The 26979-nt window shown below is 44.4% G+C and overlaps 1 protein-coding gene across 1 annotated transcript in view; it reads left to right on the top strand.

The window, feature by feature from the left end:
• Positions 1–15184: 15184 nt before the first annotated feature.
• The window catches only part of ELOVL4 (ELOVL fatty acid elongase 4), a 47901-nt gene continuing 36106 nt past the window's right edge, over positions 15185–26979 (top strand). Inside the window, exon 1 of the mRNA XM_033143289.1 lies at positions 15185–15306. Within this exon, the coding sequence (XP_032999180.1) occupies positions 15216–15306 (91 nt within the window). The 5' untranslated portion in view covers positions 15185–15215. The remainder of the gene's footprint in view (positions 15307–26979) is intronic.

Here is a 26979-nt window from a genome sequence, read left to right as displayed (position 1 = left end):
AACAGCACACACCTGCAATGTGTGAGACAGTGAAGTGTTCAACTTGTTATGTGGAAAAGTGTTTTAGATTTGACCATACATGTTACTCTAATTTCAACATAACACCTAAGCATCACTTGGACGCATTTTTATGCTCAAGAGTCGACAAATGAATCTTGCAAAAGTTTATTCACCACACCTAGTGTGTGTTAGATGTTGTGATAGCAATACTTTAAACAGATATTCAAACTGAGCTTTTTTTAAAAAAAATGAATGTACTGTGTAAAATTGCATGGTAAACAGGAAGTCTTATGTGTCTATCGTGAATTTATCAGTAATTTGTCAAAAGACTGTGAGTATAGCTTATATGTGTTGCAAGGGAGGCAAGTCATACCTACCTTCTTCAGCTACTGGTATATTTTTCCTGTGCTCTTTGCCTCACTCCCCATCTTCAGCTGCCCATGACAGCAGATATACATAGCACAACCACATTGAGGCTATCTCAGTGATAGCCTCAAGAATGTAGACCTCTCCAGAGAGGTGCTTCTGGCACCATATTTTTACAGCTTCTGTTGGTTGCTAAATATGTGCCTCTTTACTCTGGCCTTTGCAAATTGATTAATTGGTTTTACAGGGACCATTGTTTTTCTTTGGGAGTCCTCCCCCCTACCTCTTCTGTCTTTCTACCTCTCTCCTGCCATTCAGTGACTAGCTGAACAGGGATGCAAAATATGACACCTTTCTGAGTGCTACTCATCTAGCATTGCTGGGGTGAGGGAATAAGGGGGCAGCCCAAACATATGCAACTCTTTCAACTGTTCCTCATAAGGCTTGGGTTCCAGACCCTTGGTCATCTTGGCCGCCCTGCTCTGCATACGTTCCAACTTGTTAATATCTTTCTTAAATTTTGGTGTCCAGAACTGGACACAAAATTCCAGGTGTGGTCTGACCAAGGCAGAATAGAGTGGTACTATTACTTGCTTTGACACAGACATACACTTCTGTTGATGCAGCCTAGAATAGCATTCACTTTTTTGCTGCTGCATCAAATTGTTGATTCATGTTAAGCTTGGGATCTACTAAGATCCCTAGATCCTTTTCACACGTACTACTGACAAGCCAGGTGTCCCTCATCATAAACTATACAGTCACCGAAAACAAGGCCTGGAGCTGACTGTGGCTCAGATCATCAGCTTCTTATAGCAAAATTCCAGCTTAAACTGAAGAAAGTAGGAAAAACCACTGGGCCAGTAAGACACAACCAAAATCAAATCCCTTATGAATACACAGTGGAAGTGAAGAACAGGTTTAAGGATTTGGTGGACAGAGTGCCTGAAGAACTATGGATGGAGGCTCGTAACATTATACAGGAGGCAGCAAAGAAAACTATCCCAATGAAAAGGAAATGCAAGAAAGCAAAGTAGCTGTCCAATAAGGCCTTACAAATAGCAGGGGAGAGAAGGCAAGCAAAATGAGAGGGAGATAGTGAAAGATACAGGAAATTGAATGCAGATTTCAAAAAAAATAGCAAGGAGAGACATGAGAGCCTTCTTAAACAAGTAGTGCAAAGAAATAGAGGAAAACAACAGCATGGGAAAAACCAGAGATCTGTTCAAGAAAATTGGAGATATGAAAGGAACATTTCGTACAAAGATTACCATAATAAAGGACAAAAGTGGAAAGGACCTGACAGAAGCAGAAGACATCAAGAAGAGGTGGCAAGAATACACAGAGGAATTATACCAGAAAGATATGGAGGTATCGTACACCCCAGGTAATGTGGTTGCTGACCTTGAGCCAGACATCCTGGAGAGTGAAATCAAATGGGCCTTTTGACTGCTAATAACAAGGTTAGTGGAAGTGATGATATTCCAGCTGAACTATTTAAAATTTTAAAAGATGTTGCTGTTAAGGTGCTACACTCAATATGCCAGCAAGTTTGGAAAACTCATCAGTGGCCAGAGGACTGGAGAAGATCAGTCCAGTCCCAAAGAAGGGCAGTCCAATCCCAAAGAAGGGCAGTGCCAAAGAATGCTCCAACTACCACACAATTGTGCTCATTTCACACACTAGCAAGGTTATGCTTAAAATTCTACAAGGCAGGCTTAAGCAGTATGTGGACCAAGAACTCCCAGAAGTGCAGGTTGGATTTCGAAGGGGCAGAGGAACCAGAGACCAAATTGCAAACATGTGCTGGATTATGGAGAAAGCTAGAGAGTTCCAGAAAAACATCTACTTCTGCTTCATTGACTACGCAAAAGCATTTGACTGTGTTGACCACAGCAAAATATGGCAAGTTCTTAAAGACATCTGTCTCCTGAGAAATCTGTATGTGGGACAAGAAGCTACAGTTAGAACTGGATATGGAACAACTGATTGGTTCAAAATTGGGAAAGGATTACAACAAGGCTGTATATTGTCTCCCTGCTTATTTAACATATGCAAAATTCATCATGCGAAAGGCTGGACTGGATGAATCCCAAACCGGAATTAAGATTGCCGGAAGAAATATCAACAACCTCGGATATGCTGATTTCACAAACTTGATGGCAGAAAGTGAGGAGGAACTAAAGAAGAAGAGTTTGGATTTGATATCCCGCTTTATAACTACCCTAAGGAGTCTCAAAGCGGCTAACAATCTCCTTTTCCTTTCCTCCCCCACAACAAACACTCTGTGAGGTGAGTGAGGCTGAGAGACTTCAGAGAAGTGTGACTAGCCCACGGTCACCCAGCAGCTGCATGTGGAGGAGCGGGGAATCGAACCTGGTTCACCAGATTACAAGTCCACCGCTCTTAACCACTACACCACACTGGCTTGCAAGGATTTTTAAAGAACCTTTTAAAGAGGAGAGCGCAAAATATGGTCTGAAGCTCAACATCAAAGAAAAAAAACTAAGATCATGGCCACTGGTCCCATCACCTCCTGGCAAATAGAAGGGGAAGAAATGGAGGCAGTGAGAGATTTTACTTTATTGGGTTCCATGATCACTGCAGATGGTGACAGCAGTCATGAAATTAAAAGACGCCTGCTTCTTGGGAGAAAAGCAATGACAAACCTAGACAGCATCTTCAAAAGCAGAGACATCACCTTGCCGACAAAGGTCCATATAGTTAAAGCTATAAGGAAGGCTGATTGCCAGAGAATTGACGCTTTTGAATTATGGTGCTGAAGGAGTCCCATGGACTGCAAGAAGATCAAACCTATCCATTCTGAAGGAAATCAGCCCTGAGTGCTCATTGGAAGGACAGATCCTGAAGCTGAGGCACCAATACTTTAGCCACCTCATGATAAGAGAAGACTCCCTGGAAAAGACCCTGATGTTGGGAAAGATTGAGGGCACAAGGAGAAGGGAACGACAGAGGGTGAGATGGCTGGGCAGTGTTCTCGAAGCTACCAACATGAGTCTGACCAAACTGCAAGAGGCAGTGGAAGACAGGAGTGCTTGGCGTGCTCTGGTCCATGGGGTCACGAAGAGTCGGACACGACTAAACAACTAAACAACAACAACAACAAAGTGTTCCCTTACAACCTCTTTTCCTGTCATGGGCTGCAGCTTCCTCCTTGCATCTTTTATTCTGTTTATCACCAGGTTGAACACTGCTTTCTTTTTGGACAAAGTAGGTGTTGAGCAGTTCTGCCTTCTCTCTGTTACCAAGTAGCATTTCTCCGTCTTCTCTATGCAGAGAACCTACCACTTGCTTGTATTTCCTTGCTTCAAATATAGCTGAAGAAATCTTTTAAAATTATTCTTAACCTCTCTTGAATGTGTGAGGTCATTCTGAGCTTTGGCCCGCCCACCCGACTTCTCCCTGCAACTGTGGATACTTGTGGATACTCCTCCTTCATGATTTCCCCCTTCTTCCACTTCTTATATCTCAGCTCATCTCTAAGCTCCTTATACAGCCACACCGGTTTCTTTAGATGCCTCCTACTTTTCATTGTTGAAATTGCCTGCATTTGTACCTTCAAAATTTTACCTTTAAGAAACTCCCATCTACCTTGGACTCCCTTCTGAGTATTTCCGACCATGGGATCTCACCCAGTAGTTCTTTAATCTTTTTGAAATTTGTCTTCTTGAAGTCCAGAGTGCATGTCCAACTACACTCAACTTTCCCTTGCCACTGTATCATGAAATCAGGAGGTCATGATCATTTCCTCCCAAGTTCCCCAGTACCTCCATTTCCTCAATCAGTTACACCTTGTTGGTGAGGACCAGGTCCAAGTTAGATGATCCTCTTGTTGCTCCTTCCACCTTCTGGGAAATGAAGCTGTCATCAAGGCAATAGAAGAATTTGTTGACAGGAAGAGAATAGCATTCTTGGCAGAGTTTGAGTCCCCATAGATATCAAGGGAGCTGAAGTCTCCCATGACTACTGTATCTCTCCTTTTTGAATGCTTGGTAATATGCTCTAGGAAGGCATCATCCAAGTCTTCAGTCTGGCATGGCGGTTAATAAGTAAGTAAGGTCATTGTTATTTCTTTCTCCTACAATTTGTACCCACCTATTCTCATTCTGCCTTCTGTGCTCCAGGTAATGGATCTCTTCACAAGTGTACATATCCTTTACGTATACTCCTCCTCCTCCCTTCCTGTTTGGTCTATTCCTTTTGAACAGGTCATACCCTTCAATTTCTACATTCCAGTCTTGAGTCTTATCTCACCAGATTTCAATGATGCCTATTAAGTCATATTTGCATCCTGTGTTAAGAGCTCCAATTGGTCCTGTATGTGGGTTTCCCATGAACATCAGATTACCTTCTTGAGAAAATTGTATGGTTCTGAATGACTCATCTTCCTTCCCCTGGACAGATATGAAGCATGACTTTAGCCATATTAACACCTTTTAGATAGACAAGCCCTTGACCTATTCCTTAACCTTGCCAGGAATAATGTTTAATTATTAGAAGCACTCTGTCAACAGGAATAGATAAGAATCCTTCAAGGCCTACATTTTGAGGCCCCTCCTTTGAAGTTGCCGATCTGCTATTCTCTTCCTGGTTCACTGCTATTAAAGCCAGGATGTCTATGTTCATGCCACACATTCTTATTTATTATTGGTTATTATTTTCCCGATTTATATACCGCCCTTTATCACCCAGGGTGGTGTACAACATTAACAACAGAGCATAATAATACAAACATAGTACAAAGATTAATGATAGAAGAATCATAATAACAGTCCCCTCCACACACACATATTTAACAGGCTATAGATTATTTAATAGCCGAATGCAAGGGTAAAGAGGAATGTTTTTGCCTGGCACCTCAAAACATATAATGGTGGCACCATTGAGAGCATATCACCACTGACCTCTCGGAGAGAGGGGACATAGAGCTTGCCTCGGATGACAAGCGCAGGGTCCGGGTCGGTCCGTATAAAGTATTGAGGTCCTGAGCCATGTAAGGCCTTATAGGTCAGCACTAGCACTTTGAATTGGGCCCAGAAACTAATTGGCACACAGTGCAGTTGGGCCAGGATTGGTGTTATATACTCAATATATGTCTTGTTCTGGTGAGCAATCTGGCCATTGAATTTTGCACCAGCTGAAGTTTCTGACTATCTTCAGAGGCATCCCCATGCAATGACACATTGCAATAATCCAACCTAGAGGTCACCAAAGCTTAGCCCCATGTTCATACATGTGGGTCACAGGGATTCTAACCCTCCCCATAGCATTGCTGCTTCTGTTGCAGAGCTACACTATCTCTCTCAAGTGCAGTTTTGAGGGTTTCGTAGATGACATGCTAGGAATGATATCGCCTTGTTTGTGGTGTTTATGATGAAGCACTTCAACACTGCCAAATTTGTCATTTATATTGGCTCAAGAGAAGGCCCCACCCAGTGACACTGCATCACTACATGTTACAGAAATTACAGGGACAGATTTGAAAATAAATGCTGCCCATAGCAAGCAGGCAGAGAACATGTAGCAGCAGGGTCAACAGAACACAGTAAATGTGGTATCCCCCACATCATCTGCGGATAAAACCAGGCCTAGCAAGCCCTGCACAGGCTGTGGAGGGTTGCATCAATACTCTCTTTGCAAATTCAAGGACACTTAGTGCAGATTTTGCAAAAATTAGGGCCAACTTGAGCAAGTATACCATTTAAAATCTGCTAGGAACTGCAATAGATCCTGACTGTATGGCAGTGAAGTCCAGAAGTTGTATCAGTTTCAGCATGCCTATGGATTCTGCAATTTTTTCCAGATGTAAATGGCTGTAAGTGCAAAATGAAAATGGGATCTGGTTCTGGATTATCAATAATCAATAAAGATGCCTTTCATCATATTTTCTCTTGGGCTCAGTTGCTAGAGTTGAGGCCAACAAGTATACTTTGTGATTACAATGAGAAGGTGGTTGATCCTGCTAGAAGCTGCGATGTGAATGTGCTGCATGGCTCTTTCAAAGGGAAGTTTCCACTCAACATTGCAAAGGGACAGTGTGAGAGCCTCCTGGGAAGGAACTGAATCGCACCACTAGGAATCAGTGTCCAAGGAATTCATGGCATCACTGCAAGCCAAGTACCGAGAGTTGTCAACAGATTTCCCAGTGTTTTCTCTGAGGAACTGGGAGCTTACAACGGGGAGTCAGTGTCATTCCATCTGGATCCAATTATTGCACAAATTCACATGAAGCCCAGAAACTTGTCTTTTGCCTTGCAAGGAAAAAAATTGAGGAAGATCTTGAGCATCTCATCAAACAATAAGTCTTTGAACCAGTTACACACACCCAGTAGGCTGCACCAATAGTGCCACTATTAAGCCTAATGTTAAGTTGAGACTTTTAGAGATTGCAAGTGCACTGGGAATAAGCCACTTACACAGTACCCATAAGCCTATGCATGCTGTGCTGGAGTCTTTTGCTCAGTTTTTATGACAATACACTTGTCCTAATCATCATCATCATCATCACCACCATCATCATCATCATTTATTATTTATACCCCGCCCATCTGGCTGGGTTTCCCCAGCCACTCTGGGCGGCTTCCAACAAAAGATTAACAGTACAATGAAACATCAAACATTAAAAACTTCCCTAAACAGGGATGCCTTCAGATGTCTTCTAAAAGTCAGATAGTTGTTTATTTCCTTGACATCTGATGGGAGGGTGTTCCACAGGGTGTGCGCCACTACCGAGAAGGCCCTCTGCCTGGTTCCCTGTAATCTCACTTCTCGCAGTGAGGGAACTGCCAGAAGGCCCTCGGAGCTGGACTTCAGTGTCCAGGCTGAATGATGGGGATGGAGATGCTCCTTCAGATATACTGGGCCGAGGCTGTTTAGGGCTTTAAAGGTCAGCACCAACACTTTGAATTGTGCTTGGAAATGTACTGAGAGCCAATGTAGGTCTTTCAGGACTGGTCTTGGCAGCCACTCACAGTCACCAGTCTAGCTGCCACATTCTGGATTAGTTGTAGTTTCCAGGTCACCTTCAAAGGTAGTCCCATGTAGAGCGCATTGAAGTAGTCCAAGCGGGAGATAACTAGAGCATGCACCACTCTGGCAAGGCAGCCCATGGGCAGGTAGGGTCTCAGCCTGTGTACCAGATGGAGCTGGTAGACAGCTGCCCTGGACACAGAATTGACCTGCACTTCCATGGACTGCTGTGAGTCCAAAATGACTCCCAGGCTGCGCACCTGGTCCTTCGAGGGCACAGTTACCCCATTCAGGACCAGGAAGTCCACCACACTTGCCTGCCCCCTGTGCCCCAAAAACAGTACTTCTGTCTTGTCAGGATTCAACTTCAATCTATTAGCCGCCATCCATCCATCAACCGCCTCCAGACACTCACACAAGACCTTCACCGCCTTCACTGTTTCTGATTTAAAAGAGAGGTAGACCTGGGTATCATCCACATCTGATGAACACCCAGGCCAACCCCCCTGATGATCTACAAGTCTACAAGTCAGGAAGAACAATTTCTAAGGCTGATGCCCTGACCCATCTGCCATTATGGAAACCAGATTGTGATGTGCTACCTCCAATGGAAGTTTTGATGTTTGAAAGCCCTTCCACATGCACCTCTGCAACCTGATCAAGCTGCAGTAGTAACTTCTTCAGATCTTCTACTACTTTGTGTCATTCTCGGGGTGTGGCATGGGTGGCCAGTTGCAAAACTGTCTGATGAATTCAAGTTCTTCACAAGCCACCAACATGAGCTGTCTGCTCATAAAGGATGTCCTTTATGGATAAACTATGTTGTTGTCCTAGAATGTGATTGCCAAACCATCTTGGCCACACGTTGTGCAGCATATGCATGAATCGTATGCATGAAAGCATTGGATAAAAGCTATGTCTGGTGACCTGGAATTGATTCTAACTTTGTAAAGATTGTCAATGAGTGCAGCACATGCCAGGCTACTTGGCATAACCTACCAAAGACATATCTGAAGAAGTGTGCATGCACACGAAAGCTCATACCAGGAACAAACTCAGTTGGTCTCTAAGGTGCTACTAGAAAGAATTTTTGATTTTGTTTCTACCAAAGACATCTATGTTCCCATGAGAAGTAATCAAGATGCCTTGGTCAAGACAATATTGATTTTGCAAGACCCTTTCAAGGGAATAATTTCTTGACTGTGGTGAACTCCTTCTCAAAAAGGCTTGAAGGGCTTTTAGTCCCATCTCAAACATCTGCTGCAACCATCACAACCTTGCAACAATTATTTGCAACACATGGATTGCCAGATCCTATGGGTCTGTGTTCATATCAATGCAGTTCAGTGAATTTGTGGACCACCTTATCCAAGCTGTCACCATTGCACCTCATTATCCTCAAGCAAATGGCCAAGTTCAAGGGATGGTGCAGACAACAAAGGACGCTGTGAAGTGGATTGTCCAGAGTACAGATGGACTGGTGTGGCATCACCATGTTTATCAGTTGAGTAGGCATACTTCTCCATGGTTGGGAATTGCATCATTTCCTCCACCCACTTTTGCCTCTGGCCCCAACCACTACTGGCATTCACCCCCACCCCACCCCAGAGGTTGACCATAAGAGAATGTGGCTGGCCCATGGCTTGAAAAAGTTTCCTCATCCCTACTCTAGAGTGAAGAAGTAATAGAGGAGAAAAGGAGGCAGCTCTTTGGCACAGGCACTTTAGCAGAGGAGTGAACAGGGATAGTGTGAGTGTGCTGGTCCCGTGGGTTACCCAAGAGGCGAGGTCAAAGTCCGGTCCATGGTCAAAGGTTCAGCATAGAGACAGTCCGTAGTAGCTGAAACTGGGTGCAGGGCAGGGAGTCAGGCAAAGTCAGGAACAGGTATGCAGGCAGGGAAGCAGGGCGGGTCAGGAGCTCAGGCAGGAAAGCAAAACAGGTCTCAAGCAGGAACTAGCAACCAACAATGTTGCTCCCGCAACCCGGGGTGGGGTCTGGCTGCCTTTTATCTAGAACGGGGTAACGGACGGCCCCAATCCCCTGGCGACTCATTCCCTTGCCTCGCCTGCAGGTGAGGACTCCTCCTGCGAGTACTCAGGTCTCTCCTTCTATCAGCCCTGAGTCTCTGCAGCTTGAGAGATGCCTGTGGGTTACAGGACCCAGGAGCCACCTCAGCCCCAGCTGGCAGTGGGCCAGCTGCTGATGATGACCCGGCTGATGGCAACAAGGTATCCCTTGCATCTGGAATCAAGGCAGACTCAGGCCCTAGACTCAGCTCAGCTGAGTCTTGTTGCAGGGGAGGCTGAGCAGACTGAGGCTCCTCAGGACCAGGCCTCAGACTAGGTTCAGCCATTGTCCCAGGCAGAGGGTCCGGTCCGGTGCAGGCTGCAACTCCTCTGGCTCCGAGTCCAAGCCCGACTCCCAGGCCATCACAATGTGCCTGTTCACTCCCTTTGCGTAGCAGTGCTTGCCCCACCCAGAGGAAGACAGGAGGGGACTGACTGAGGGGGGGGGTCACAACAGCAGCAGCAAGGGACAAGTTACCACTCCTCTGCCAGAAAGAGACTGAGAGCTGACAAGCAAGCAGAGGTTGCTACAGGGGCCAGTACCACCTCTTCTTCCTTGCCCCTCTGTCTCGTCTCTCCCTCCCTCTCTGGGTCCCAGTGCAGTGCCCAACACTGCTCACCAGCTCGCTCCTTGCCCTATGCGCACCTGCGCAAAGGCAGAGAGCAGGTGACAATCAAGCAAAGATGTCTATCCCTTGCTGCCACTTGATTGCAGCAGGTGAGTGAGAAAGAGTGGCACCTCCCTGACATGATGGGCAACAGCCGAAGAAGAGGTGGTTCTGCCAGTGTGGGGTAGTTTTTAGGGCACTGGCTCTCAGCTGGTGGGTTGGGAGTTCCTACAGGGTCATGGCCTGAACTACGGTGAGTCACAACAGCAGTGCTACCAGCATACAAATATATGGTGGTGGTGGTGGGGGGTGGGAATTGATCCCTAAATACATGTTTGGGTTGAAGGTAGATTCTGGGTCTGAAAAGACTTCTGGGTTAGACTGTTGGACTAGGCTCCAGGAAGCTAAGGTTCAGATCCTTGCTCAGCCATGAAGTGGGGACCTCATTGATTCAAAATTTTATTTATTTGTTTCATAGAATTTATATACTGCTTGATTGTAAGAAGAAGAAGAAGAAGAAGAAGAAGAAGAAGAAGAAGAAGAAGAAGAAGAAGAAGAAGAAGAAGCAGCAGCTCAGTGGGCTACAAAAAGAATTAACAATAAAATTATGAGTAAAAACAATTTTAAATTTCCAGCAAAAAGAATAAAAACATATAAGCATTCTAGATATCTGGGTAGGCTTGTCAAAAGATTTTTTTTTTAAAAAGCAGGTGGCTAAAAAAAAAGTACAGTGATGGCTCCTACTTGATGTCAATAGGCAGGGAATTCTGAAGTGTAGATGCCGTCACACTAAAAGATTGCTTTCTTACAGATTTGGGGATGATATTATATGGCACTTGTAGTAGTAGTTCTACTTCCACAGAACGAAGCAGTCAAGAGGGCATATATGGGGATAAGGTGATCTTGCAGGTAAACTAGTCCCAATTCCTTAAGGGCTTTGTATACCAATAGTAACACCTTAAGCAGTGGCCCAGTCGCAGATTAGCAGCCAGTGCTGATCTCTTAGCACAGGTGTTCTATGCTGACAAGGCCTTGCTTCTGTCAGCGATCATGCTGCAGTATTCTTCACTAACTGCAGTTTGCAGCTCAAGCGCAAGGGAACCCCCCCCCCCCCACAGTGCATTACAGTAACTCGGTCTTTTTTTAATTATTATTAAAGATTTTCTTGATTTACAAAGGTAGTGCAATGTCTCTCTCGTATTTTTTCCATGTAACATTTTTACAAGTCAATTTTGTTTGTTAAGACATTAGGAGGAAAAGGGGGAGAAAGGTGGGCGGGATGGGGAGATGTGTGGGGTGACGATGTTTCTATTTTACTTCATATATGTAGGGTTTGGTGTCAGCACTGTTTGTGCAGGTTCTCTGTTGTTCACTTGTGTTCCTTTGGAGGTGAGAGAGGTCAGGGTTGGTGTAAGATGTGATTTTTCATTTGTGGTTGGCTGTGGTGGTCTTTGGTTTCCTGTGTGAGTGGGGTGGGTGAGTGTTTTTGGTCAGGTTAGCCATATTGATTTGTATGCTGTCAGTAGATTTTTGTCATTGTCTTGTTGGGTTGTGTGTGTGATGAATCATAGAATCATAGAGTTGGAAGAGACCACAAGGGCCATCCAGTCCAACCCCCTGCCAAGCAGGAAACACCATCAAAGCATTCCTGACAGATGGCTGTCAAGCCTCTGCTTAAAGACCTCCAAAGAAGGAGACTCCACCACACTCCTTGGTAGCAAATTCCACTGCCGAACAGCTCTCACTGTCAGGAAGTTCTTCCTAATGTTTAGGTGGAATCTTCTTTCTTGTAGTTTGAATCCATTGCTCCGTGTCCGCTTCTCTGGAGCAGCAGAAAACAACCTTTCACCCTCCTCTATATGACATCCTTTTATATATTTGAACATGGCTATCATATCACCCCTTAACCTTCTCTTCTCCAGGCTAAACATACCCAGCTCCCTAAGCCGTTCCTCATAAGGCATTGTTTCCAGGCCTTTGACCATTTTGGTTGCCCTCTTCTGGACACGTTCCAGCTTGTCAGTATCCTTCTTGAACTGTGGTGCCCAGAACTGGACACAGTATTCCAGGTGAAGTCTGACCAGAGCAGAATATAGTGGTACTATTACTTCTCTTAATCTAGACACTATACTCCTATTGATGCAGCCCAGAATTGCAATGGCTTTTTTAGCTGCTGCATCACACTGTTGACTCATGTCAAGTTTGTGGTCTACCAAGACTCCTAGATCCTTTTCACATGTACTGCTCTCAAGCCTGGTGTCACCCATCCTGTATTTGTGCCTTTCTTTCTTTTTCTTTTTTTTTTTGCCCAAGTGTAGTACTTTACATTTCTCCTTGTTAAAATTCATCTTGTTTGCTTTGGCCCTGTTGTCTAATCTGTTAAGGTCATTTTGAAGTGTGATCCTGTCCTCTGGGGTATTAGCCACCCCTCCCAATTTGGTGTCATCTGCAAACTTGATCAGGATGCCCTCAAGCCCATTATCCAAGTCATTGATGAAGATGTTGAATATGACTGGGCCCAAGACAGAACCCTGTGGCACCCCACTAGTCACTTCTCTCCAGGATGAAGGGGAACCAAACCGGGGTGAAGGTGTCTTCTTCTGTTTGTCCCCGTGTCAGTTTCAGGTTACTGGTTAGTTTTTCTAGTAGGGCTGTTTCCCATACTACTTGGTACCATTGATCCATGCTTACTCCTGACAGGTCTTTCCAGTGTCTGGTTATGATGTTTCTGTCTGCTGAGAGTAGATGGATTATGAGTTCTTTGTGTTGTAAGTGGGCATTATTGTATTGGAAGATGTTTAGTAAAACCAATTCTGGGGTGATTTCTAGCACTTGCTTGGTTATCTTACCTATTTTTCGTATGGTTGTTGTCCAGAATAGTTGGATTTTGGGGCACTCCCACCACATGTGCCTGTGGAGGTGCACCCTCTCCAGCATTTTGGTGATGTTCCTGGACGTATTAGCGCTAATTTTCTTGGTGTTAGATACCACCTGTAGGAGTAACCCAGTCTTGAAGTAACCAAATCATGAAATCCTGTGGCCAAGTTTTCCCAGTTCAGGAATGGTCATAGCTGTTGTACCAAACGCTTCTGGCCACTGAGGCTACCTAAGACTCCTGTGACAGAGCTGGATGCAGAAGCACCCCAAGCTGTGAACCTTCTCCTTTGAGGGAGTCCAGGGTAGGGAGTTGACCTATTTCTTGGATATGGGAACTGCCTACCCACAATGCCTCTGTCTTGGCAGCTCAGCTTGTTTTTCTCCATCCATTGCCCCACTGCATCCAGGCACTGACCCAGAGATTGTATGACCTCACCTGATAATGATGTCAAGGAGAAATAGAATGGGGTGTCTTTTGCATTCTGGCGGCACCTTGCCCCCAAGCCAACCAGTGACCTTTTCCAGTGGCCTCGTGTTCTTATTAAATAGCCTTTGAGATAAAATCATGTCCTGCAGCCATGGCTGACCTGTCTATGAGGCGGCGGCAGCTTCCAGAGAGATCTCACATTTGGTACACTGTGAGATCTCGCTGGAATCCACCATGGGCGTCGCAGCTTTGTGGGTGCTGCCATGCATCCCACTGGCAGCAGGGTGGGGGGGTCGCAGCTTCCCATTTTGCCTCAGGTGACAAAACGCAACACATTGCCTCTGCCTGCGACCCCCGAGGGCTGAAAAGCACTCTCCCGATGCTACTTTCTGGACACGGTCCCAAAGGTGGGATTGGAACCACTGTAGTACAGCGCCCCCAATTCCCATTTCCTTGGAGCCAGTCCAGTAAGACACCATGGTAGAGGGATGGTATCAAATGCCAATAAGAGATCAAGAAGCAGTAGCAGCAAGGTCTCACTCTTCCTGTCCCACTCTTTGCAAAGGCCATCCATCAGGGTGACCAAGCCCGACTCAGTCCCACAGCCAGGCCTGAACCCAAATTGCAATGGGTCAAACTAATCTGTGTCACGGACTGATGGTCTAAGGGGTCCAGGGTTGGTTTTCTCTGGGAACTGTTGCACCACACCCTCAGGCAATGAAGTGTTTAACTACACTGTGGACCCAACCAAGTCAGCCCACCACTGCTAGATTTAATAAGCCAGAAAGGTGACTCTCACCTGATAATTATGTTACAGAGAAATAGAGGGAATGTGGCTAAATGTCTAGAGGGCATGTGGCTAAATGCCGCCAGGACCCAGCAGCGGAGTGCGCAAGCGGAACCTGATTCAACGGTGGCACTTGCTACTTCAGCTGGAGCTGCCACAAATGCAGATTCGAGATCACTCTGAAGGCAAAAGACCCCCCCCACACAAAAAGGTCCTTATTTTCTTCTTCTACCAGTAGTTTTAAACGTTTGTTTGTACATTTAGTCGCTTCGAGTTGCTTTCGTGAAAAAGGCAACAAATTCCCATTGAGGTATCTCGGCGCACAGGGCTGTTGTGAGGATTCAACATGCGGACCAAGGGCGGGAGGAGGGTGCATGCCACTCTAAGTGCCTTGGTGGAAAGGAATATAAATAAATAGGCAAAGGGGGGGAGCGCGCGCACACCGTCTCTTTTGGGGTATGGAGGGTCACACCGCCTGAAGGGTCCCCCAGTGCCAGCGCTCCTCCGTGGCAGCTGGTCAAGACATGGCAACCGGGGAAACCCAACCCCGCTCCGCGCTTCAGACACCCACCCACGACAGGCGCTGCAATGGGGGCCTTTATGCGTCTGGCACTGGGATCGAGCGAAGAGACCAAGGAATCCCGCCCCGCCCCCGCCCCCGCCGTGATCCATAAAGCAGGTGGTTCAGCTCTGAGCGCGCCCCCCCCCCCGGGTCTGCGCGCGTGCGCCTGGACGGGCGCTTTGTGCGCTGCCCCCGGGAAAGGCGACGGCCACGTGACGCAAGCCGAGCTAAGCGCTCCGCTCCATCCCAAGGTGCCTCAGCCTCGGCGCCTGTTCTTCTGCCTTTTCCCTCCCTCCCTGGCCCCGGGCACGGGAGTCGTCTGAAGCGAGGCGGGGCCTGCAGATAGATACCCAGAGACAGAGATTTAAATTTCATTCTCAGCAAGAACAGCAGCAGTAGCGGCATTAGCAGCAGCAGCAGCAGCCCCGGCGCACAGCGACAGACGCGCGCGCGCCCCGACCAGTCCTGCCGGCTCCTCTGCCGCCGCCGCTCGCTTGCTTGCCCTGCCCGCCAGCCAGCCAGCCAGCAAGCCATGGGCCACTCCGCCGCCGGGGAGCCGGGCCTCATCGCCAACGTGGTGAACGACACCTTGGAGTTCTACCGCTGGACCTGGACCATCCGAGGTAACCGAGCCCGTGTGCGCGCCCGCCAGCCGGCCAAGCGACGCGCTCCCAAGCCTTTGTTAAGCTCCCCGCAGCCGCCTCCTCTGCAGCCGCGCACCCTGCAGGCCCCTTATCCCAGGCCAAGTTGCATCCTCTTAGCGCGCCTGGCTGGCCACAAGGCACCTGCCGCCGCCGCCTCTGACCCCCCTCCCCCTTGCTGCTCCCGCCGCCGCCGCCGTCTCAGCTCCATCCCCGTCTCCCTCCATCCCCTTCCCTCGTCCAGGCCGCAAAGAGACGCCCAGGCAGCAGCCTCCACCCCCCCGCGCCCCGTCTCCAATTCCTCGCCTGCTGTCACTGTCACACAGCGGTCAAAATGGCTTCGTGGCTTCTCGGAAAGCAGGTCTGGGGGAAGGAAGGTTGCAACGCGGATCTGGATATGGCTTTAGATGGGGCCTGTTTTAAGCGCTCTCTCCCACCACCCCGCCCCCAGCAGCCAATAGCTCTGAAAGTGGATGTTTTCGGTTTGGTCTTCTTCTTTTCACTTCACCCTCATTCCCCTTAGGGGAACCGCCAGCTAGAGGTGCAGCAGGAGGAGCAGGATCCGCTTAAGTTTTGCTGCATAAGGTTTTCTTCCAGCAGCTCCCACGCAGCCGCCTGAATATTGGGTGGAAACTGCAAATATATATACATACATACACATATACATATACAATATAAAAAGATTCCCCACCCCATTGTGACTGATTCCAAATCCTTTGTACTGGAGACTTAGCTTCGATAGTAACCATGTTAATTGCTGGTCAGTGTGTTCCATCACTGCATAGCGGAGCTTTCTGAGCAAACTGGGAACGTGTCAATCACGTTGCTGCTCTTGGGCCCAGGCCCAGAATGAGAAATGGAGATGTTTGCATAGTGTCTCCCCCCCCCCCACCTCCCATTGTTACAGGATTCGCTTTGGGAACATGTGGAGGACACACTGGGAGAACAGCCCTGGGGTCATATGCCATCGTGACACATTAGATATTAGGCTTAAGGCAGATTCCATTTTGGTAAGATAGACTGGTTTGCATTGTAATCTGAATGTTATAGCAGAGTTTGATCAGATGGCTATGTGTGATTTATTTAATTTAAATGAAATGCAGTTCAAGGCCTGGTCTCACATTTCATTTTATAAGGTGTAGACTCTCCCCCCCCCTCCGTTTTTGAGATGAGATGTTATTGCAGAATTGATGCTGGATAGATCAATATTCATCAAGTACAATCAGTAATAAAACAGCTACAACTGGAATTTGGAACAAGGCCAAAGAGTCAGGAAGGTACTGTGCAATCCAGTGCATGTTTGCTTAGAAGTCAGTCCCACTTAGGTCAGTGAGATTTACTCCCAGGTAAATGGGCATAGGATTGCAGTCTTCGAGTTGCTTCACATATGCAGTGGCAAGGATGTTGGTCAGTATTTGTACATACAATTCTGGCTTATGAAGGGCATACCTGAACAACACACTAAACAATATTTTTAATACATACTCATTAAAGGGCAAAGATGCACTTAATGAATGTGTATGACTGCATTTATCTTAAAGAAGGCAGGACTGTCTTTTATGTATACCTTTTACTCTTAAGTATCACTTCTGTACAGCTGTAAAGATGGTCAGGTACTTATTGAATGCCAAGATGGCTCTGCAATGAACCTATAATGGATTTCACTGCTATGGAATCCACATGGCCTTGGTTATAGATCCCAGTAACTCATTATTGCATGAGCTGCCTTCATTCCTATTCCCATCCCTTTCTGCCATCTGTCAGATTGTAAATTAATCTTACGTTTTCAGTTGAGACAGCACATTCTTGCTTGACCTGCATTATTGTACTAAATCTCCTGATCTCACTTTCAGACATACTTCAGATATATTAACCAACATCTGCATTTCCCCAAAATGTAAAAGATCAAGTAAAATGCTGTAGCTGTATGTTTTCAATGAGCCATTTTCATTCCTACAGTGCTTTTATATGATTCTCATTTAACATAAAAGCAAACTGCTGTGCTAGTCATCTCTAAGAAACTTTTACAGACAAGGTTTTAATAGCAAAGTGGTTCTATGGTCCTTATTCATAACTACTTTGCCTCTGAATTGCTAGAGTTTACATTGCACAAATCAACAACAGCCAAAATACCAGATCTTATGGAAGAAGGTAGACTATTAGTGTGGAAGAAATTGGCAGCAAACCAGAATGCTATGGTATGGACTCACTCTGCTGTCTTTGAGGGAATACTAATTATCAATTATCATTTAAATTGCTGAGGAAATAGTGCCTAACTTATCTTGCTTAGTCAACTGTTTGAGATTGGGATACATAGGTGTCAATTGTATGGCATAAAATGAGATGCCTCTGTGACAAAAAAAAACCCACCCTAGTTTAAAATGTTAAAGTAGGACATTTTAGTTTATTCATTTTTTGGCTCTTTGGAGAACCATGAGATTGTGGGGACATGGTGTAGCTGTGGGTGAGGAACTGTATATGAGATTTCAGCTGCTTTCCTAAATATACTGGCCTCAAAATCTGTGAAAAATACGTGTAAGCAAGCTCTTAGAGTGTGCTCTTGCAGCCCTTATCGGTGTATCCAGTTTTTTAGAATCAAAATAATATTTGTATCCTGGTTGTATGATGTCACAGTATACTGTAGGAGGAGTCCTCCAAGCACTGCAGCTGCATCTCTCCATTCATTTAATTGGTTCTTGAAGAAGCCACACCCCAACGTTGTTTGAAATAAATGCGGTTCTGTGGCGGCACTGTTAGGGCATATTTATTTGTCTTTCACCAAATAACATTGTTACAGTGCAATGTGCTGGATCATTTGGTTACACAGCACCAATGTTTTTAAATTTATAACAGTACAGCTATTTATTTACTACAGGGGTGGGTAGCTTGTGCCCCTCCAGATGTTTTTGGACATCAGTTCCCATCATCCCTGCCTATTGGCCATGCTGCTAGGACTGATGGGAGTTGGAGTCCCAACATCTGGGTGGCTAATGCCCCCCCCCATCCTTAATGGCTGAAGACAACATTGATCTGAGGGCTTCCAGCATGCATTTAACTACCACCCAGTGTTAACTGTTACCTTCCTTTTCTGAAGTTTTATTTTAGAACAAGGATGGAGCAAATTTTGGCTCAGTTGGTAGAGCATAAGACTCTTAATCTCAGGGTCATGCGTTCAAGACCCACAATGGGCGAAGGATTCCTGTATTGCAAGCAGTTGGACTAGATAACCCTTATAGTCCCTTCCAACTCTACAATTCTTTGATATGATTATGTGATGTAACTCTATGTAACCTCTGTGTCACTGTCTATGCTATTGAGAGAGTCAGGAAAGCTTGAGGTGTTGGATGATGCTTTCAGTGGGATGGGCACTTCTTTACTCTTGCTCTTCCATATTTTCCTGGCCACATTCTCATGCTAGTTGTAACATTTCCTGAATACTAATCCCTGATGCATGCAAATACTGGTGTTTGTTGTTTCAAAAATGTGGGTTTGTCTATCAGATTGTACAGCTCCTTGATAATAGCAGTGATGCTACTCAGCAGATGAATCAGATCATCTGTTGCTCCGCAGCATCATTTCTCAATCCACGTCATCTTGAAATTATACCATGCTGTGGCCTTGCCCAACAGTCATATTGTAAAGGCTTTTGCCTTGTGTTAATATTGCTCAATGAACAAGACATTTCACCATGTTGGAAACATCACTACACAGCAACATTGCACAAGGAATGAAGAAATTTTTTTTCTCAGACACCTACACAGTTTCCCTTCATTGTTCTTAGCATTCCCGTATTTCTAAAATCAGATTCCTAAATATTTTTTATTGTTCTTTCGCAACTCTAATTAGGTCCCTCAAGGCCAACTCATGCAACTGTATCACTCATACAATGTGATAATTTTCTGGAAGTTCCTTTCTGGAAGAGATTTCATAAATCACAGAGTATAGCATGAATTTCTGTCACAAGTTGACTGCTCAGAAATTGCATCATGGTAAAGCGGAATGTGAATTAGCTGCTTTGATGTTCAAAAATTGTTCGCTATGTTTCTAATTTCTTGCTTTCTGTAAGTTGAGAACCTGCAGGATGTAAGAGATAAGGAAGAAGGTTGGGTGAAATTGTGTGTGTGTGTATTTCTAAATTAGAAATTGAGCAGCTGTTGCTTGACTAGGAGGTTGATATAAATCTGAAGTCTTCTGAAATATTATTAGTAATACCAGATATATACCAAATTATTATTATCAATGTTATACAGCATCTTTATGGCTTAAGTTCCATGTGATCACTTTATTTTAAAAAAGGCAATAGTCCTGAAAAGGCAGATTTCTGACTAGCAGTTCTGAATAAGTGGTAAAATGACCCAATATATTCAATGAACATAGCTATATAGAGTGTGTGTGTGTGTGTGTGTGTGTGTGTGTACACACACACACCCAATTATAAAGCAATATGTAAAGTAGTGCTGGAAGTAAATATAAGAATTCTCGGCCATTATTCCAGCTAAGGAGAGCCCTTAGCTGGAATATTTTTTGTCTCTTGTTTTTTTTGTTTTTGTTTTTAACCTGTAGACTCCTCACTTCAAAGCACTTGAGCATGAGGATAAGTTAATAATATTACTGGGAGAAGTGAACTTCTAAAACCATAAACTCAAATTACAAGTTAATGTGCACAGAGAACTCTCTCCAGAACATTTTCCATTCATTTCATTGGAAGGACCAAATCCACACATGCATAACTTCTCTGTATGGATCAGGTGCCTTCATTGATATCTGTGGGACAATCCATATGGGCAAGAGATCAATGTGCAAATCTGAGCGCAGTGATCAAACGGCAGAGCACTTCCAGGTGTGTACAGTATGAATAGCTTTACACAACATCAGATGCTACTGCGGAGGATCCCCTTGACCCTCAGAAGCAGATTTGGGCATGTGTGTGAAGGATTGCTAAGTAAAGAGAAAACCTCATGTTTACAGATTACAAATAAATCCCTTTTATAGTTTCATTTCACCAAGGGGATTGTTCTGTTCTCTGTGATAACCTGACCCATTCCAGATAGAAAGATAAACTGGGACGCTTGCAAAAGCAGTCCAACTGGCATTCCCCAGAATTGCTATGTAAACTTAGGTTGTACATACCTCTTGTACCTCTTCCTACATTTCAAGTTTAACACCTGAATTGCACCATCACTAGGGTGGGGAGATCCTGTTTCATGATAGAACAATGAACTGAACTCAACAGCACAATCCTATACACCAGGCTTCTCCAACCTGGTACCCTCCAGATGTTTTAGATACAACCCCCATTAGCCCCAGCCTTGATAGCCATCAGTTATGGATGATAGAAGTTGTAGTCTACAATATTTGGAGGTCACCAGCTTTAGGAAGGCAGCTATACTGAATACCTGCACATGTTCACTCAGAATAAGTCTGCTGAGTTTATTGGGTCTTATGCCCAAGCAAGTTAGTATAGAACTGTATCTGCCTCTTTGTTCTCTGCCACCACTATATTGTTTTTGACTGAGCATTCATTGGGTAAGATGGGTAAATCAGAGTTCTTATTTCCACAACACATTGTCTCACAGTCTCATTTATTGTGGTAATTTGAGGGGTTAAAATATAGGTTTGGATCCCAACTCAGTTGTGCTTCGCATAGAGCCATTGAAATCACTAAGGCTGAAGTTTCATCACAAGTATCAAGTCACATTGAATTTGATGGGCTTACTCTAAGTATGACTGAACCTAGATAGGCCCAACCCCTAATATTTAATATTACAGGCAGTAGAGTAATTGAATAGCTGTGCATTTTGACTTCAATATAACTTTGCTCCATGTTCCTTCTAGTTTTGCAGGGACGTTCTCTCAGGAGGCTAATTGCTGTATGAGCAGAATAAAAGGAACTGTTTTGCTCTTCAGCATTTTACTTAAATCAAGGAGGAGAAACCTGTGACCTTGCAGGTATTATTGGACTCCAACTCTCATCAGTCCTGGCCAGCATAGCCAGTGATCAGGGATAATGGGACCTAAAGCCCAACAGCATTTTGAGGGCCACAGGTTTCCCCACCCATGATTTTGAGCAATTGCTGCAGAGGCAGTATTCATACATCCCTTCATTGTGATCCCTGTGCATTTCAATATGCTTTCTAGCTTACAGTGCTGGGATAGGAATGGGGGTGGAGAGATGTTTCTCATCAGAAACTCAGTGCACACTTCATAGGACTGCAGGTGATTAAAGAAGTATTATTCAGTTATATATTTTCCCAGGAAATCATACATATGTATCTCAAATACTACTACAGTTCATTGTGCTTCGTGCTTAGGAATTCTCTTGCCCTGTGGCAATACATTTTCGCATGTGATCTAGCCTAGAGAGTGTGCTGACAGAGGAAATAGTGACTGCCCTTTCCCCTGTTCATAGAAGTTACTAGTGAAGGTGCCACATAGAACGTTAAAAAACAAATTCTGGTGGTGTTACACTACACAAAATGATCCATTAGATTGCAACTTTATTGGGCTTTTTCACTCAGAAGTAAGTCCCTTACTGATCACTGGAGTCTACTTTTAAGTAAGTGTGCATAGGATCATGTTCTTTTACTTGCCAGAGGCATTTTGAGGTGCTTCAGACTTAACTATAAACCTCCCCCCCCCCCGTGATTACCAAATCTCTATGTTAGACCAAGTAGGCAGACAGCTTGTATTGATCCTAAGCAAATTTTTACCATCCAGATAACAAGGAACAACAAATAACATCCCCCCATAGCAATTTAAAGTAAGATTGGGAAGAATGATCCAGACCCCTGATTTGGATGAAGCAAATGTGTCCCTCTGCCCAACTTTGCCTGATTATCAGTGTATATATATCCAAGTTTTGAGAATCACTGAAGAAGCCCATAATCTTTCGTGGGGGTGTGCTATCTGCAAGCCCCAATCAAAGGGCCCCGTTGGGGGCGAATAACGGCCTCCTAAACTACAGGATTGCCTGGGCGAAACAGGTGAAAAACGCCGGCACCCTGTCTCTTCATCTTTATGTACATCTTTATTAATGTCTGTTTGTAATATCATCAACTCCTCACGCTTTTGGAAACCACAGTGAACTTACCTTTGTTGATACAGGTATCTTCAGGAATTTATTTAAAGGAAATCTAAAGACTGAGTTTAACATCTGCAAGACATACTAGAATTAGATATTTAGATGGTATCAAACTTTTTGTGGGGGAAAACATTGTAATTAGATATCAACAGTCTGTTTTCAGATTTGTCAGGTTATAAGTCCTTGTGGCTTTTGTATAGGACTTTATATATTTTTCTCAGAACTTTGATTACTAATATATGATTAAGAATGTATAATTGACTTGGAGATTATTGTGCGCCGCCAACGTGTTGCATATATTATACTAGATTACTACATGTATCAGCAGCACAGGTACACTTTTTCAGTATTCACATTCACATGATGTTAGGCTGGCTCAGGTCGCAGTGGATTCTGTGCTGTGCCAGCTCTGCATTCTCCTCACCTCCCAAACATGCTATTTCAGGGGTACCCACTTGTTACTGCCACAGAGAATGCCCTCCTCTGGGTCGCCGCCGCCATCATGAACTTCTGAGTGCAGTGAGACTACCAAGAGACCACCCTCTGCTGATCTGATCCTAGAGAATCTGTTGTTGTTGTTCAGTCATTCAGTCGTGTCCGACTCTTCGTGACCCCATGGACCAGAGCACGCCAGGCACGCCTATCCTTCACTGCCTCTCGCAGTTTGGCCAAACTCATGTTAGTAGCTTCGAGAACACTGTCCAACCATCTCATCCTCTGTCGTCCCCTTCTCCTTGTGCCCTCCATCTTTCCCAACATCTTTTCTAGGGAGTCTTCTCTTCTCATGAGGTGGCCAAAGTACTGGAGCCTCAACTTCAGGATCTGTCCTTCTAGTGAGCACTCAGGGCTGATTTCTTTGAGAATGGATAGGTTTGATCTTCTTGCCGTCCATGGGACTCTCAAGAGTCTCCTCCAGCATCATAATTCAAAAGCATCAATTCTTCGGCGATCAGCCTTCTTTATGGTCCAACTCTCACTTCCGTACATTACTACTGGGAAAACCATAGATTTAACTATACGGACCTTTGTCGGCAAGGTGATGTCTTTGCTTGCTACAGTTAGAACTGGATATGGAACAACTGATTGGTTCAAAATTGGGAAAGGAGTACGACAAGGCTGTATATTGTCTCCCTGCTTATTTAACTTATATGCAGAATTCATCATGTGAAAGGCTGGACTGGATGAATCCCAAACCGGAATTAAGATTGCCGGAAAAAATATCAACAACCTCAGATATGCTGATGATACTACCTTGATGGCAGAAAGAGAATCTGTAGGGAAGGATATTTGAGGACTAGGTCAGTTAGGGTTTTAAATGCCAGTATAAGCACCTTGAATTGGGGCCCAGAAACAAATTGGCAGTCATGGTGGATATGTTCTTATGTATATGACGAGTTAAAGCCTCATTCTTATAACACCAACCCCATTTCAATACAGAAGGCTTATATATTTTGTATTATCATAGAATCATAGAGTTTGAAGGGACCCTGAGTGGCATGTTGTCCAACGCCCTGCAATGCAGGAATCCTAACTAAAGCATCCATATTCTTTATATTTTGTGGGCTGTTTGGCTACAGCATTACCTGTGGATAAAGAAATAGCTCGATCTGTGGAAATTACCTTTGCCTAGCAATCAAATGGTCACAATTAGATTTTTAAGCACACTTGGCAGGAGGTATGTGGGTGTTTCTAATGCCACCCTTGGCTAGATATTATGATGGTAGTTTACTTGGAGTTTCTTCTATGTAGCATTTCTATTGAAATGCATGGAAGCTTCAGAAAGGCAGAAACTTTTGATGTAATGATCCCTAGGACACCAGTAGGTATTGTGCAATTGCTCTTTTCTACAACACACGGTCATTTCAAGTCGATTGTATCCTTGGTTGCTGTAGTCTAGCAAGGATAGTGTTTTAATAATTAGGCTCCTCCATATGTGGATCATCTTTGCAAGAGTAACACCAAACAGTGGAAATTCCAAATCAACACCCCATTGTGTGTGTATATAGTGGAACACAGGGGAAGGAATGTAGCTCAGTGCTAGAGCATCAGCTTTGCATATGGAATGAACATCCCAAGGGAGAGATCCCTCTACAAAGTCCTGGAAAGCTGCTGTCCATCAGTTTCAGCAGTTCTGAGCTAGATGAACCAAGGGTAGAGCTAGATGGACCAAGTACTGTATAAGGCAGCTTCCTATTGTCCTGCTAAGGAACAAATGGCAGTCAGCAAGCACCAGTCAAGAAGACAAGTCACAATCTCTTAGCCCTGCTTTTGTCACATGGGTTATTGTGAACTTAAAATACGATTTCCCTTTTGGATTATCTGAGCTTTTTGGAAGAGAAATGCAATACAGTATGGTGAATAAACGAATCAGAGGTAGCAGCACTAGTCATCTTTGGTAAAGGTGATGCTCGTATGCTGATTGCTGCTGTAACAAGGAAAGGTAACTGAGTGATTTCATAGAATCTTAGAGTTGGAAATGACCCAAGGGTCATTTAGGCCAACCCCCTGCAATGCAGGAATCTCAGCTAAAGCATCCGTGACAGATGGCCATCCAACCTCTGCTTAAAAACCTCCAAGAAAGGAGAGTCAACCACCTCTTGTGGGAGTCTGTTCCACTGCCGAAGACTTATTGTCAGAAAGTTTTCTGAATGTTGCTTGGAATCTCCTTTCTTGTAACTTGAAGCCATTGCCTACCCCCAAGAGCAGGAGAAAATAAGCATGCTACCTCTTCCATGTGACAGCCCTTAAGATATTAGAAGATTTTATTGATGGATTGATGGATGGATGGATTGATTGATTGACTGATGCAGTTTAAACCTTAGGACTGTAACACACATGTTTGTGATACAGCATGTGATTTTGTGTGTTTGACAATTCGCTACTGTCTTTCATCTCAGTGACAGACATATGCTGTGTTTTTCATGTGTTTTGAGAAGCATAACTTGGCAAAATTTCTAGGATTTGATCTATAGCATGTATTGTTGAATCAACCAGTTCAACAGGGATGCTGTTCCACAGAACATGGTCAGCCACACTGCACTGCATTTTTCCAGATGTTTGTCTTAGTTGTTTATAATTATTTAACTTGTTTTAATTGATGGTGATGCTTTTGTTCTATTGTTTGTTTTATTATTGTCATTATCTTGTAATGCCATATGTGAACTGGATTCTTGAGTTTTGAAGATTTTTTTTTGTTATTGTCTTTTGGATTGACAGGATGCCAGTATGATTTTTGTTGTTGCCCATTTTGTCATTTCTGCAGTCTCTAAACTGCTTTAAATACAGTGAGGTAGATAGGTGGTGGTATACAAATTGAAAATGAAATGCAGGGAGAACCCCCCCTTCAAGTTACCGTGCCTGCAAAAATCCTACTCTGACCATTGCAACCGTTGTGTGGTCAAGTTGACAGCATGTATATGAATACTGAAGGAACTGAAGGAAAAGAAAATACAGAAGGTCCTCCCTGCTAGCCTACATAAGGAAGTCAGAATGCTTGCAGTTGTTCAGTGGTGCTATTGCTGCAGGAGTCCAAGTTAATGACACAGACATCTCCTAATGACACTAGTATCTCTTAAATGCCACAAAATGTATTTGCAGCTTAAATTGTCTTGAGTAAACTAAATCTAGATTCCTTAATATAATAAAGGGTAGTAGTCAACTAAGTCCTACTCAGAGTAGACCTATTGACATCAATGAACCTAAGTTAAACATCCCCATTCACTTCAACAGGTTTACTCAGAGGAGGACTAGTGTTGAATAACACCCAATAATTTCTCCTGCATAGAAGTCGTTGCTTTTCTTCCCTCTTCAAGCCCCTTCTGGTTTTAGGAGATAGCGGGGCAAGGGATGGTGACAGTTCAACTGGTTCACCCCTCACCTCACCCTCTGCTTGTGACCCGCCCATCCTGCATCCTTTGACTGCACGGATCCTTCCTCCCACCCTGTCTCCTGTCTCACAGCTGGCACCAAACCCCATAAATCACCAGCCTCTCTCCTGGGTCCACCTCCAGCTCGCCTGCCTCTGTCACACACTTGTCAGAGTCCTGCCAGTCCTTGACAATTTATATTTAATTGCTTATGCAATAAATATTCTTTATATTTTCAGCCAAAACTAATATGCTTTCCCTATATTATAATTTGCATTCCCATTATTGCCATTACTATTAGGTATTTCTGAAATTATGCATTTTGAGTTTTAGTGGGGGTGTGTGTTTTGTTTTTGCTAATTCTGCAGTGGCAGAAGTATGGAGGGGGAAGTATCCATAGCAATAGTATTAATTTTTCTATTGTTTTTCACATTTTGGGAGCAAATGTTTGGAGGGAGTGCCTTAAATTGTAGCAGCAGTTTCATTCCCCTGGTGTGTCAAACTTAAGGAGGGTCTTGCTGAAACTGCATTTGTAGGAATTCTGCATTCAGTAGTTAAAATATCCAGGTTTGTGGTGGCATCAGAAGCCATGCGGCTGGAATTTTCCTCCAACTAGTCTCACATTCTTTAAGGCAAAGTTTTTTCTGGGAATGTCACTACAATTAAAGAGCAGATATCTGTATTCAACTTTCTGACCACATTTGTGGT

The sequence above is a fragment of the Lacerta agilis genome, chromosome 3, assembly GCF_009819535.1.
Source record: "Lacerta agilis isolate rLacAgi1 chromosome 3, rLacAgi1.pri, whole genome shotgun sequence".
Taxonomy (NCBI): domain Eukaryota; kingdom Metazoa; phylum Chordata; class Lepidosauria; order Squamata; family Lacertidae; genus Lacerta; species Lacerta agilis.
The sequence above is the reverse complement of the archived record's forward strand: the minus strand, read 5'-3'. Positions and strand labels throughout refer to the sequence as shown.